The 15,162-nt window shown below is 38.2% G+C and overlaps 2 protein-coding genes across 4 annotated transcripts in view; both read left to right on the top strand.

The window, feature by feature from the left end:
* LOC118545239 (COMM domain-containing protein 1) overlaps positions 1-6,296 on the top strand; it is a 186,422-nt gene extending 180,126 nt beyond the window's left edge. For all 3 annotated transcript variants that reach the window (XM_078056501.1, XM_078056500.1, XM_078056502.1), the window contains exon 3: positions 6,056-6,296. In XM_078056501.1, the coding sequence (XP_077912627.1) occupies positions 6,056-6,163 (108 nt within the window). In that variant the 3' untranslated portion in view covers positions 6,164-6,296. The remainder of the gene's footprint in view (positions 1-6,055) is intronic.
* Positions 1-15,162, top strand: part of B3GNT2 (UDP-GlcNAc:betaGal beta-1,3-N-acetylglucosaminyltransferase 2) — a 185,346-nt gene that overhangs the window by 84,624 nt on the left and 85,560 nt on the right. The window lies entirely within an intron of this gene.

Here is a 15,162-nt window from a genome sequence, read left to right as displayed (position 1 = left end):
GGACCATTGTTTGTAATATAAAAATAACAATTTTTGTTTAAAAAAAAAGATTATAGGGGCGCCTGGGTGGCCTAGTCGGTTAATCGGCTGACTCTTGATTTTGACTCAGGCCGTGATTCAGGGTCCTGGGATGGAGCCCTGTGTCAGGCTCTGTGCTCAGCCCAGAGTCTGTTTGTCCCTCTCCCTCTGCTCCTCCCCGCCCATGCTTTCTCTCTCTCTTTCTCTCAAATAATAAATAAAATCTTTTTTAAATTTTTTAAAATTAAAAATAAAAAATTATAAATTACAAACTTTAAAAAGATTATAAATCACAAGTTTTCTTTTTTGAAGTATTGTTTTAAGCTGCAGCATAAGCTATCCATTACTTTATTCTTTTTTTTAAAAGATTTTATTTATTTATTCATGATAGAGAGAGAGAGGCAGAGAGAGAAGCAGGCTCCCCAAGGAGCAGGGAGCCTGATGTGGGACTCCATCCCAGGACCCTCGGATCATGACCTGAGTGGAAGGCAGACACTTAACCATCTGAGCCACCCAGGTGCCCAGCTATCCATTACTTTAGATATAGGGTATCAGAACAGGTTGTAGAGATGAGCCCACGTTTCTGAAATCAAGATCCTTGATGCAAATTCTTAATGAAATCTGATCTTACATGGTGGTTGTTGCTGCTGTTGTTGCTATTGTTGTTGTTCTTCCTTAATATCGAAGTGCTGCTATACAAAATTTCAGTAAATGATAGTAGAAAAAAGTCAGATATTGGTTTTGGGTAATAACCACTTGGAGGGCAGCCTTCCTATCAATTTAGGCATGACGAAAATCCTTGCTCTGCTAATCTTTGGAGTTTGTGTTCGGTGATAAGTACTTTGGCAGTCTGAAGAGACTCATCTTTATGTTTATACTGAAAACAGTGATTGAGGCCAGGAAGTAAAGTAGGAAATGAAGAAACAATACCCGCACATAGAAAATATTGGAAATAACAGAGGAGAGGGAATTGGGGTTTGGGGAATAAATAGCCTGACCTCATTCCTCTTGCTAGAACCCAGCTGTAAGAATAAGGGAGTGACACAGTCTTAGAGAACAGCCCCATAGGACATGGAACAAGGCAAAGACGGGTGGAGAATGGATAGGAAAGGACAAGTGGAGAATAGTCACAGTTTTCAGGGAAGTATAAAATTTTAATTTTGGATAAATAGTTCCTTAAGGAAGGACGTGGAAGATCCTTTGCTACAAAAAAGGCTCTAGCAAGGTGTCCTAAAAGAATTGGGAGAAGTATCAATATAATTCTGAAAAAGCCACATGAAGTATGGGTATCTTTATTAATAGTCACAGTTTTCAGGGAACTATAAAATTTTAATTTTGGATAAATATTTCCTTAAGAAGGAACGTGGAAGATCCTTTGCTACAAAAAAAGCTCTAGCAAGGTATCAATATAATTCTGAAAAAGCCACATGAAGTATGGGTTTCTTTATTATAGATATCTATATTTTCAATTGTTATATAATTGCTCTTCAAGAAGCCATTGCCAATTTTGACCTTTGCTGCATGTTCTCTTTCTCTGTCAAGTTGTTAAACATGGAAGACACAGAGTGACAGAGCTGCGGGTCAAAGGTTAATTTAAGTTTATGAAAGGACAGCCTAAATAGAGGGAGGCTTCATGGCTAAAATTTAGGCTTAGCCAAGATTCCCTTTGTGTTAATAAATGTAGCTAAAAGAAAAATTGGGGAAGTAAGCCATATATTATCCGGCCAGCTGTATGTGGCCTTCTTGAATCAGTCTTGGTTAGGAGATCCTAGGTCACCTTTTCCCACTCTCACCTTCTGTCCCCTAACTTTAGTACTTTTTCAAGAAACCACAACATGTAGAACTTGCCAGAGTCATGTTATAATGCTAAATACAACCAGTCAATTGGGGAATAAAGCTTTGTGGCAATTTTGCATAGGTAATAATAAAAATAGAGAAAATTGGATATAGGACTTCTATTTTGTTTTTTTAAATTTTTATTATTTTTCAAGATTTTTTTTAAAATTTTTATTTATTTATTTTAAGTAGGCTCTACATTCAACACGGGGCTTAAACTCACAAGTCTGAGATTAAGAGTCACATGCTCTACCGACTGTGCCAGCCAGGCACCCCTGTTTTGTTTTATGATTAATTTATTCTAAATGGTTCCACTTAAGTATTTAATAAGTCATTGTTCTTTTTATTTTTTATTTTAGCATTTTGTGACTGTAGTATTGTTTTGCCAAAGAATTTCTTGGTATGCTTATGGGCCTAGATATCAAAATCATTTAAGTAGACATTATACACAAAGAAGTTTTAGCATGTAGATGGAGAAAACCAAACACTTGCTTAATGGCAGCCTTCAATTATTATATAAACTAATAATTAGTTATAGTCTCTGACCCTGCTAGGCAATGAGTTTAAGCTAAAGCACTAAAGATCTAGGCTCGGCAAGTAAGAGTTTCCTGAAGAATATTAGAGTGGTTACCTGGGAAAGGTAGGAACCTGGGAGATATCTTTCTCCAAAATCATTAAAGGTAGCTTGGGTTTTTCTGTTGGTTTGAGATGGTGGCCTCTTAGATCTCTTAGGATTTTATAACTTTTTAGCTTTTGCACTTGGAGAGAATATTTTAATATTTTGCCTTTGCTTTCTTTTCTAATTTGGAATAGTTATTTAAACCCTGAATTTAATACACTGCTGTACTCCCCCATGATCACAGACTACATATTCTTGATAATGATGTGCTTGCTTATTCATCTGCTAACCGATTTGATTCCACCACATGCTGTATCTACACTCTATTAAAAAGCAGCAGGTTCGGGGTGCCTGGGTGGCTCAGTCAGTTAAGCGTCTCCCTCCGGCTCAGGTCATGATTCCAGGCTCCTGGGATCGAGCCCCGCATCGGGGGGGTCTCTGCTCAGCAGGGAGCCTGCTTCTTCCCCTCCCTCCCTCTGCCTGCTGCTCACCCTGCTGGTGCTCTCTCTCCTTCTCTGTGTCAAATAAATAAATAAAATGTAAAAAAAAAAAAAAAAAAGCAGGTTCTAACTCTTGACTCAGATACTTAAATCCAGGAGTTTAGTCTTGTCATTTCTTGTTATTATAACCAGTTAGGCCCAGACCTGGCTGGATGATTTTGGGGGAAAAAATGTTTCAAGAGTGCCTTGCTGGCTCAGTTGAAAGAGCATGCGACCCTTGATCTTGGGGTCATGAGTTCAAGCTCCCTGTTAGGTGTAGAAATTACTTAAAAAAAAAAAAAAAACAAACTTAAATCAGATGTTTCACATTGTTCTTATACTTTGTCTCTGGCTTGATAAGCATCATCTGCATTCCTACAGATATCTTTAAGTGCATTAGATGTATTTTCTGTAGTGTACCCCAGCCAAATGCAAAAATCTGAACAAAGCCCCATGTAGTAAGCCCCGGTTTAAAGGCTCTTGAATACCTGATAAAATATTTTGATAGCATAACTAGGTAAAGCTAGGCCTTTTAATAGTTCCAAATAAACTGTTTCTTCAAGAATCATAAGTGGTTACATGTGTCTTTCTAACACTGTTAATGTGCATTGTTTCAAGGGCAGAGAGGTAAAAGTTAGGAGTGGATGGAAAATTTAACTTTGGACTCTGTTTTTCTAGCCTGCTAGTCTCTCTGGTAGTTGATTTCCCTTAAAAATAAACAGCTTCAGGGGCGCCTTGGTGGCACAGCTAAGCATCCAACTCTTGGTTTCAACTCAAGTCATTAACTTAGGGTCATAAGATTGAGCCGTATGTCAGGCTCTGTGCTCAGTGCAGAGTCTGCTTAAGACTCTCTCTCTCTCGCTCCCTCTGCCCCTCTTCTCCCCCCACCCCCTGCACTCTCTTTCTCTCTCTCTCAAATAAAAAAATAAATATTTAAAAATAAATAAATAAATAGCTTCACTGATACTTAGATGTCTGAGGAAAGATAATTTGAGTACTGAAATCTGTAACAAAGTAATGACCCCTAGTCAGAAAAGATCCTGGCTTTTATTAATAAACTCTGCTCAGGTATTCCTATTTCTGTGATCAAAGTCCTTGATAATCTTTTCCATATAAATGGAAAACCAGGTGATTTGTTATTGTTATGCACTTTCACTGAGGTAAAACATGGGTTACATTATCTCATTATCTTCTGCCAACTTCCTGAATATATATGTTAGACTGGTAATTATTACTTTCTCTAGACCATTGTTTCAAAGGCCAAATGTTCAAAAATGTTTTAAAGGCTAATAAAACTGAATGAAGAATAAGAGGCTTTCAAATCTGAGACCTGTTCTAAATTTAGCTAACTGAATTATCTAATTTGCCATAAATATGTTCTTCTTTCTTAAAGGAGGTGATCCCTCCTGCAGCTCCTCAACACAAGGAGTATCTTTCTTTTCTTTAAATTGGTTTACTTTCAACTAAGTGAAAACCTGACTTTCTTTCTTTCTTTCTTTCTTTCGTTCTTTCTTTTTTCTTCTTTTCTTTTCTTTTTTAAACTTGGCAGTTTCTAAGTTCACATTCTATACCCCTCTCCTATCCAAATACATGTTTGAGGAAAAGGTTCCCTGTAGTTAGGGAAAGTCTTTTCTCTCTTTGGCAAGTTTTCATCTGAGAGGCCCTTCCTTTCCCTCTGCACTTGTTTCTCCTGGGGTATGTTCAGTGCCATCAGTAAACACTCAGCATAGCAACTTAGCAACAGCAAAAATACTTTTCCAAAATCTCCTGAAAGTTCTTCTAGCTAATGAGAGAGTAACTTGGTCCCACTGAAAAGGCTTATTTTTTTTTTTAAAGATTTTATTTATTTATTTTTGTGACACAGAGAGACACAGCGAGAGAGGGTAACACAAGCAGGGGGAGTGGGAGAGGGAGAAGCAGGCTTCCCGTGGAGCAGGGAGCCCGATGTGGACTCGATCCCAGGACCCTGGGATCATGACCTGAGCAGAAGACAGATGCTTAATGACTGAGCCACCCAGGTGCCCCTGAAAAGGCTTATTGGTCTTCCTTTTACCTGCCACTTTGGGGATAGGGATGGAAATACCATGTATTTAGAGAAGAAAAGGTAGAGAAAAGAGCATTGAATCTGGTGGTGTCTCTGCCGTCAACATTTACCATGCCTGGGGCCTCAATTTCATTATCTAAAAAACAAGGTAGTTGAATTACATGATCTCTGAGAATTCATACTGCTTTAAAATACATGATTATTGTTCTTAAGAATCTTGAATATAATCACTCTTGGATACATATAGTTTGCCCTTGTCACTTGACACAATGTGGACCAAGGATTTGTACACTGTACATGAAATTTCTGTCACCACACTTCAAAGGCCTTTTTCTTTGATATCTACCTAATCTAGGGTTGATTGATCCTAACAGTGTTTGAAGGGAATGTGTTTATAGAAATCTTGGAGAGTTGGCTTGCAGCAAGTGGAAAGGCCTCAGAAGTGTTTAAGGCTATTTCAAGACCTGGTTATCTTTCAATTATCTGGTTGATGTTTCCCAAGCAACTTGGTCACAACTTGTTAAAATTTCTAGTATAACCACTAAATCCAAGGTAGCTCAATTACCAGACTAACACAGACCCAATCCAAATCCTTCTTCCATTGTTATGGTGCTATGGAGACAGTATGGAGTTTAGAGTCAGCCAGAGCTGCGAGTTCACAGTCTGAGTCTGCCTTTTTCTGATTTTGTAATACAGGTTAACCTCTCTGTGCCTCAGCGTCATCATCGATATAACAGCAATACTTAAGTACTTACCTTAAAAATTGTTACGGGATCAAATGTGATGATAGACAAAAAGAGCTTCTCACATGAGTCATCATGAGAACACCTGACATTTGTATACCTCTTTACCATTTATGAAACACCTCATCAAAGTAGTTTTATTTAGGGAACTAAGTGTGTGGATTTTCTTTGCTGGCTAATATATCATTTAGGTTTTGAGGCCTGAGTTAGACTTGCTAGGTAGGGGGCCCTGGACCTTTGGAACTGGGTCAGGCCAGGTCCACAGCCTTGGCTTTCTTGAGGGTCTCTCATAAAAACATCCTTTTATGTTTTCCAGGAATCTGAATTTCTGTGTTTGGAATTTGATGAAGTCAAGGTCAATCAACTCCTAAAGAAGCTCTCAGAGGTAGAAGAAAGTATCAGCACACTGATGCAGCCAGCCTAGCTGAAAATGGAGTTGTTGAAGCAAAGGTGTTCATGATCGCTCCCCAGTGACCTGGGTTTTTTTGTTGTTGTTTTGTTGTTTTTTTAAAAAATCTTTTCCCCCCATTACTATTAAATCCTCAAATTCAAATCTTGCCTGTCTCTGCTTGCTGGGATTTCTTTCTCTTTCCCTTTCATTCACTCTTACAGTTGTACTACTTGCAGCATGTAGAGGTGCTCATAAAAGCATTTTATTATTTTTTTTAAGATTTTATTTTTAAGTAATCTCTACATCCAGCGTGGGGCTCGAACTCACAACCCTGAGGTCAAGAGTCACATGCTCCACTGACTGAGCCGGCCAGGTGCCCCATCATAAAGGCATTTTAAAAAGAAGGCTTCCAGGACTGTATCCCTAGAGACTTGAATTCTGTAGGACTAGGTGGAGTCAACTTTAGAAACCCTTGCTATGATGGTTTGTTCCTGGAGTAGGATTTTAGGAATTTATACATGATAAATGATGGAAGAATTAGAAAGAGGGCAAGAAAACTTTTTTTTTTTTTTAAAGATTTTATTTATTTATTTGACAGAGAGAGACACAGCGAGAGAGGGAACACAAGCAGGGGGAGTGGGAGAGGGAGAGGCAGGCTCCCCGCGGAGCAGGGAGCCCGATGTGGGACTCGATCCCAGGACCCTGGGATCATGACCTGAGCCGAAGGCAGACGCTTGATGACTGAGCCACCCAAGCGCCCAAGAAAACATTTTTTTAAAAAGATTTTATTTATTTATTTATTTGGCAGAGAGAGAGCAGGAGAGCTCAAGTAGTGGGAGCGGCAGAGGGAGAAGCAGGCCCCTGTCAAGCAGGGAGCCCGATGCGGGGCTCACTAATGACCTGAGCTGAAGGCAGTCGCTTAACCAACTGAGCCACCCAGGCGCCCTGGAAAAAAACATTTTTTTCATGCAAATACAAGGCTGACCAAAAGCCATGTGTCTTCAGCTGAGGCTTAGAGGAGCCTGCCTAACCTAGAAAAGGTTTACTGACCCTGGTAAAACCTGCAGTGCTCCTGGACCTGATTCAGGCATTTGGATTCATCTTCACTAAATCTGGGGGGTCTGGTTTGATCCGAACCACTGAGAAACTTGGGCTTTTCTGGAACCTAGAACTAAACGGTCCTTGTCACAAAGGGACTCCCTTCGCTTACCTCAAGTCAGGATTGTATGAAGGGAAAAATGTCTGCTGAGATCTTTTACATCAGAAAATTTTACTTGGGTCATCGAATAAAACCTCTTCAAGAAAACGAATGTAGGGGCACCTGACTGGCTCAGTCGGTAGAACATGTGACTCTTGATCTTGGGGTTGTGGGTGTAGAGTTTAGTTAAAAAATAAATAAAAAGTTAAAAAGTTAAAAGAAAGAAAACTAGTGTAAAAACTAGGTCCTCATAGAGAAGTTATACCAAACACCAAGAATACTCTAAAAGGAGGAAGCTGTCAACCAGTATATTGAGGCCATGGCCCTTGTTTAACAGGTTTTATCGTCTGATACTAACAACATTTAGAAACCCCAGGTGCCTTTGAGATGTAATGTGTTCAAAAAATGTAGTTCTCTTGGTCAGTGGTTACACCATATGTCAGTTCTAATGAGTTTATTCTAGGGCAGGAATAAGTTCTCTTCAAACATTTCCTCCTAAATCAGTTTGCAGACATTTTAGGAACTCTTCCAACACCCAAGCTGAAAATATTGGCTTCCTGTCTGATTAAAACCATCCCAGCAGTTAGCAAACAATGACCAGAAGGTCTTAAATGTAGCCCCTGTGGACCCTTGAGAAAACATCTTGAAACAGTATGGTAAATAGATTCAGAGAAGGCGTGTGGTTTGGCCAAAGAACTATTAAAACTTGCTTTCTGTTTCCAGGGCTACTGTCATGTGATCCAGGAGAATTTAGGTAATGTCTTCTACTATAAAATGGAGGAAAAGAGTATCCCAACATATAGTGGGATTCCAGATGTCATCGGAAGGAAGAACTGTAGCTACCACATTAGTATTGACTCACATATCCAGTGAAAGTCTGTGAAAGCCTAAAAGAACAATCCATGGGCTCACAGGGAGAGGAAATCATTGTGGTTTGAAGCTCTGTTGAGGTCATCCTATAAAATTCATAGCCACAAAAGTGGATATAGGCTTTTTATCATAACCCCCAAACCCTAGGTCATTAGAAAATCTGTTAATGGATACTGAGTTTTTCATAATAATAATAGTAGTAAAAGAAACTGGTTGCTGAAGGTGGTGCCACACTTAACACTAAACATTTTGGAACACAAGTGGTTGTAGACAGCGCGTGTTTGTGTGTGGTATATTTAGTGGTGATTTTTTAAATACCTGATTACCAAAGGAATATATGTTTATTATAGTCTATTGTGAGAATACAGACCACAGTAAGGACAGTTAAATGACCTATCGGCCTAACCTACAGAGACAACAGAAAGAAGGCTGGAACTAGGTGAAGAGTTGCCTTTCCTTAAATAAATTTCTGGAAGTGGAACACATGGTTTTTAAGACTTTGATAAATATTACCAAATAGTTCTCCAGAAACGTTATATCGGTTTGTATAACCTCTAAGAAAGTATGAAAATAAATCACCCCCTTTCTTGCCTAATTGGATATTATGGTTTTTTTTGTTTTGTTTTGTTTTAATTCTGGGGGACTGACTTGTTTTTGTAAATCTTTGCAACGGACATTTAAACCAGGAATTCTCCCTGGGAATAGTGCAAGCGTGGAGAAAGGACCAGGGAAGGAGAAAACTGGCATAAGGGTCCCAGCAGATGCCACTAGATTTCCTACCTTGGTAATCCTAGGTTAAAATCACTTTATTTTGAGTTCAAGAAATGTGGGGTAAAATTAAAATAGGCTTTATCCTGAATTAGGCCTTGCAGAAATTGTCCCTACTTGAGCAATAAGCACTCTAACTTCAGTCTGTTTAGAAACAGTCCAGGCAAGCCAAAATTTGCTTTTATAATAGAGTCAGAAAGAAACTTCAGCATTCAGTAGTTTCATGTTGATAGGAGCAAAGGATTTGGCCTTAATCTCAGGCCTGGCTTTTCTTGGAAGCTCTGGTTTCTATTGGCTTCATCAGGGAAGGCTTAAATTTTACCGTTACAGCCTCCCCTTTCCTTTACTTAACCTCTCTTCCTGTAGTGTTTTTTTTTTTTTTTAATCCTCTTTATTTCACTCATCCTGTCTACCCACCTCCCCTCTGGCAACCACCAATTTGTTCTCTATATTCAAGAGTCTGTCTTTTCCTTGTTCATTTGTTTTATTTTTTAAATTCCACATATGAGTGAAATCATGTGATATTTGTCTTTCTCTGACTTATTTCACTTAGCATTATACTCTCTAGATCCATCCATGTTGCTGCAAATGTCAAGATTTCATTCTCTTAAAAAAAAAAAAAGATTTCATTCTCTTTTATGGCTGAATAATATTTTTGTGTGTGTGTGCGCGTGCACATGCATGTGTGTACCACATCTTCTTTATCCACTTGTATATGGATGGACACTTGAGTTTCTTCCACATCTTGGCTATTGTAAATAATGCTGCAGTAAACAAAGAGGTGCATTTATCTTTTTGAATTAATATTTTCTTTGGGTAAATATCCAGTAGTGGAATTACTAGATCATGTGGTAACCTGTTTTTAATTTTTTGAGGAACCTTCATACTGTTTTCCGTAGTGGCTGCACCAATTGGCGTTCTCACCGAAAGTATAGAAGGTTTCCCTTTTCTCCATATTCTTGCCAACATTTGTTATTTCTTGTCTTTTTGATTTTAGCCATTCTGACAAGTGTGAGGTAATATGTCATTGTTGTTTTGATTTGCATTTCCCTGATGATTAATTATGCTGAGTATCTTTTCATGGATCTATTGGTCATTTGTATGTCTTTTTTGGAAAAAATGTCTTTTCAGGTTTTCTGCCCATTTTAGATTATTTTGTGTTTTTTGTCTTCTTTAATGATGATTCAAAAAGAACTGTAGCACTTAAAAATTTCATTTGACTTAGTCTCTCCGAGATGCAAGAAGGCAGTGAAAAGCAAAGGATGACATTTAGTATCTGAATCTTTAATAGCTGACACGGTGTCAAGCTAATAGTTACTGAAATTCTTTTTTTAGACCTGAGTGAAAATTTGGAAAACAGAATATGTATGGAAATTAAATGTTAAACAGATGTTGGAATATAATGTTTTCTGAAGTACACAATAAATATCTAAACCAGTGAAGAGACAAGGATAAGAAGGAAGACTTCTAGAGTCAGCTCAAAAATGATTGGATATTTTTCTAAAAGAACAGGATGCTGGAAGGGATGGTCTTAGTAGGACAATTGCCCCTTATAACTTTAGCTGTCCCAACTTTCCAGCCAAAATTTTTTCAATATCTTAGATGGTGACTTAGCTAGCGGAAGGGGAAACCCAAACAGAACATAAGTAGTTTGCAAAGTATACAGTTCTTTACCTCAAAATTCGAGAAATAGCAATTTTTTTTATCTAAGTTCAGTCAGTTCTCAGTTCTCCCTTACCTGGGGATGGCCATGACTGTCACAGCATCATGACTGAATACAGCACTGAAGTAACTTTTGTTATAAGGGAACCTGCCTAGGCCTGCTTTCTGTCAGATAAATGGTACGTATATTATCAGAATAAAATACTAAACCTATATGTGAGCATATTGCAAAATATGAGTATATCATTTACTCACCAAGGACTATAATTAGGCTTTTTGTTTCTCTTTTACCTACCTACTCTTGGCTAGTTTTGTTTTCTTTTCTTTTCTTCTCTTTTCTTGTAGGCTCCATGCCCATTGTGGGGCTTGAACTCAAAACCCTGAGATCAAGAGTTGCATGCTCTACCGACTGAACCAGCCAGGTGCCCCTTGGCTAGATTTCTGTTTCAAATTCTGTTTATTCACAGGAGGAAGTGGGGAAATATGGATTGCACAAGTGCAGGAAGAAATTAAACTGTTAGTTTAAAAAGAAATTTAGGCTAGGGGCGCCTGGGTGGCTCAGTCGTTAAGTGTCTGCCTTTGGCTCAGGTTATGATCCCAAGGTCCTGGGTTTGAGCCCCGCATCGGGCTCCCTGCTCAGCGGGAAGCCTGCTTCTTCTTCTCCCACTCTCCCTGCTTGTGTTCCCTCTCTCGCTGTGTCTCTCTCTGTCAAATAAATAAAATCTTAAAAAAAAATTTTTTTTAGGCTAAAAAATGAAAATAGTTAAAATCCTTAATACTGTTATTATATTTTTTTACATTAGAGAAATAAAAATAAATTGGGGAATTTTATGATTCATAAATAGTGGCTGTTTTTAGAATCATGGCTAAGATTTGGCACTGATCTCAAAATGACTGGGAAGCTTTTGGTAGAAGCCATTTTGCCATCTTTAAAAAGGGGCGGAAACATCTGGACAGATGGGTAGAGGACTTGCACAAGGCCATGGTCGGGAAGAGACCTCAGGGCAGTATCTTCCATTTCCATATTCTATCTGCCAAACCCTCCAAAAGAATATGTGCTTGAAAAAAAAACCTGTGTCCTTGCTCAATGTGACAGTTCCTACAGTGATGGCTTTTGTATGCAGATATGACCTACAGGATGTGAGGTCCTATGTCATTTGCAGCCTGCATCCATGTTAGACCTGTTTCTGTGCTGAGGCTGCTGAGGCTCTTTGTAGAGCCTAATGATGTTTCTGATGTTTCTGATGACCTTGGCCTCACTGTCCACTCAATGCCACTCATTCTTGGATGCAATGTGCAAGATTAGTCTGTTGCCACGTGGGGCTTCCTGGCTGTCCTCAGTACCCAGGTAGGCAGCAGATTGTCTTTATCCTCCCTGGACAACCATGACCCAAGCTTGCTAAATATACCATAACTCTTGGCCATTACTTCATTGTAACAATGTCTGTAGTGAATTTTGTAGCAGCTACTTCCTCATTAGTGTGGTTTTCTCAACATGATCTACCCATGGTACTGTGGAACAGAGATCAAAAAAAATTTTTTTAACATTTTAATTATAAAAATAATACATGCTCATTAGGGGGACCTGGGTGGCTCAGTCAGTTAAACACCCAACTCTTGATTTGGGCTCAGGGCCTGATCTCAGGGTCATGAGATCGAGCCCTGTATCAGGTTCTGCACTAGGTGTGGAGTCTGCTTTGGATTCTCTCTCTCCCTGTCCCTCTGTCCCTCCCTTGCTCTCTCTCTCTAAAAAAAAAAAAAAAAAAATACTATGGATACATGCTCATTAAAAAATTACTCATAATTTTTTATTTTTTCATAGTTTAATTTTTAAATCAGAGCAAAACTGGAGCAAAACATGATTCTCCCTTGCTTTCTGCTTTAAAAAAGAAAACTCTGTCCTGGGGTGCCTGGCTGGCTCAGTCAGTAGATCATGCAACTCTTGGCCTCAGGGTTGTTAGTCTGAGCCCCACATTGGGTGAAGAGATTACTTAAAAATAAAAATCTTTAAAAAAAAATAAAAATAAAAAGTCTCTATCCCTAGAAGTAGTTGTTATAACAGTTTGGTGTGTTTCCTTCCAGATACTTTCTATGCACACAAAAATATATTACTAGTTATACTTTCAAAGCATCATTTTAGAAGGCATTGATCACAGCTGAAAGATACAACAAAAAAGAAAAACACGCTACAGGGAATAAGAGATTAGATGATACAGAAGAATGGATCAGTCATCTGGAAGACATGGTAATGGAAATCTCCCAAGCTGAACAGTAAAAAGAAACAAGGATTTTTAAAAATGAGGATAAGTTTAAGGGACTTCTGGAACAACATCAAGCATAATAACATTTGAATCATAGGGGTCTCAGAGGGAAAAGAGAGAGAAGCAGGCAGAAAACTTACTTGGAGAAATAATAGCTGAAAACTTTTCTGACCTGGGAACAGATATCCAGGTTCAAGAGGCAAAGAGAGTTCCAAACAAGATGAACCGAAAGAGATCCACGCCAAAATATATCATAATTAAAATTAAAAAGTAAAAGGAATAACAGAAAAGCAATTAGTTACATATAACGGATTGTCCATACGACTATAAGCTAATTTTTCAGCAGGAACTTTGTAGCTAGAAGGGAATGGCACAATATATTCAAAGTACTGAAAGTAAAAAACTTATAACCAAGAATACTCTAACTGGCAAGGTTATCATTCATATTGAAGGGGAGATACAGAGTTTCCCAGACAAGCAAAAGCTAAAAGAGTTTGTTACCACTAAACTGGCTTTACAAGACATACTAAAGGGACTTCTTTAAGCAGAAAAGAAAAGGCTGTAAATAGAAATAAGAAAATATATTTTTTAAAAAATATCACTGATAAAGGCAAACATATAGTAGAGGTAGTGGATCAACCATTTATAAAGCTAGTATGCAAGTTAAAAGACAAAAGTAGTGAAACCAACTATATCTACAATAATTAGTTAAGGGATACACAAAATGAAAAGTTGTAAAGTATGATGTCAAAAACATAAAATGGAGCTAAAATGTAATGCTTTTAGAATGCATTTGAACTTAGGTGACCACCAACTTAAAATAGACTGCTATATATAAGGTTGTTTTTTGTGAACTTCATGATAACCACAAGCCTATAATAGATACACAAAAAATAAAGAAAAAAGAATCCAAACATAACATTAAAGATAAAATCATTAAATCACAAGGGAAGTGTGCAAGAGAAGATGAAAGGAACAGAGAACTATAAAAACAACCAGAAAACAACAAAATGACAATAAATACATACCTATCAATAATTACTTTAAATGAAAGTGGACTAAATGCTTAAATTGAAAGACAAAGGGTGGCTGAATGGATAAAATACAAGACCCATCTGTATGCTTCCTACAAGAGACTAACTTCAGATCTAAAGACACACAAAGGGTGAAAATGAAGGGATAGAAAAAGATAATCCATGCAAATGGAAATAAAAGTTGCGGTAGCAATACTTTTATCAGACAAACAGACTTTAAAATAAAGCCTATAACAAGAGATAAAGAAGGGCATTACATAGTGATAAAGGGCTCAATCCATCAAGAAGATAAAACTCTTGTAAATATTTCTGCACCCAGTGAAGGATCACCTAAATATATAAAGCAAATATTAACAGACAAAAAGGGAGAAATTGACAGTAATACAGTAATAGTAGGGGTTTTAACTCTCCACATCTATCAGCAGATCAGACAGAATTGTGAAGGATAGGGAGTATGTCTTTGGATCTGGAGGTGGAAAGGAAACACATTTCCAGGAATGTGTGGGGTCACACCTCTTCATAGAAAGGGTCTTTTTTTTTTTCCTTGGTGGATGTTTACAAACCTGGATCATACCTGGCTCATCATCTGGAGCTCAGGTTCTTGGTGATGAGCTGTTATAAATCGAGAGCTGAGAAAAGGGAGATGAATGCAGTTATGTTCCCATGGAAGACAAACAAAGCTAAACATAGCCAGAGTAAGAGAACCTTGACTGCTAACAGACATGGGACTGTGCAAGTGAGCAAACCCCAAAGCTCACTCCGTCCTTGGGGAGTTGAGGCCAGAAACAGTTTCTGTAGCATCCCTAGCAGAGCTGTGGACTCATTCCGACTTGATTGGGAAGGGAGGTGAGGTCTGTTGTTCTTGTAAGAGTTGCTTATCTTCCTTCTGAAGAGAACCCCTGGGGCCTAGATTCTAGAAAAGGAAGGGAAATTGAGGAGAACGTTCTTAGGGAGGAAAAATTTTCCTCCACTATTGAAGATTCTTTTGGCTGGTCTAAGAATTAAATTGACATAAGATATTAACAGAAGAAAATAAAATTTAATTATGTATGTATTGGGGTTCCATAAGAATAGGAGGCCCACAGGTGACATCAGGCAATTGAGGCTTATATTGCTATTCTGAATGAAGGAGAATAGGATACGTGTCTGGGACTTCAAAGGGAAGGAAGACAATTCACAGGAAGATGAAAAAGAGTAAATATGTTTGGTAAACAAATGTTTGCTAGGCCATACAGAAAC

This window comes from Halichoerus grypus, chromosome 10 (assembly GCF_964656455.1).
Source record: "Halichoerus grypus chromosome 10, mHalGry1.hap1.1, whole genome shotgun sequence".
In the NCBI taxonomy this organism is placed as follows: domain Eukaryota; kingdom Metazoa; phylum Chordata; class Mammalia; order Carnivora; family Phocidae; genus Halichoerus; species Halichoerus grypus.
This window is presented reverse-complemented; position numbering and strand designations above follow the sequence as displayed.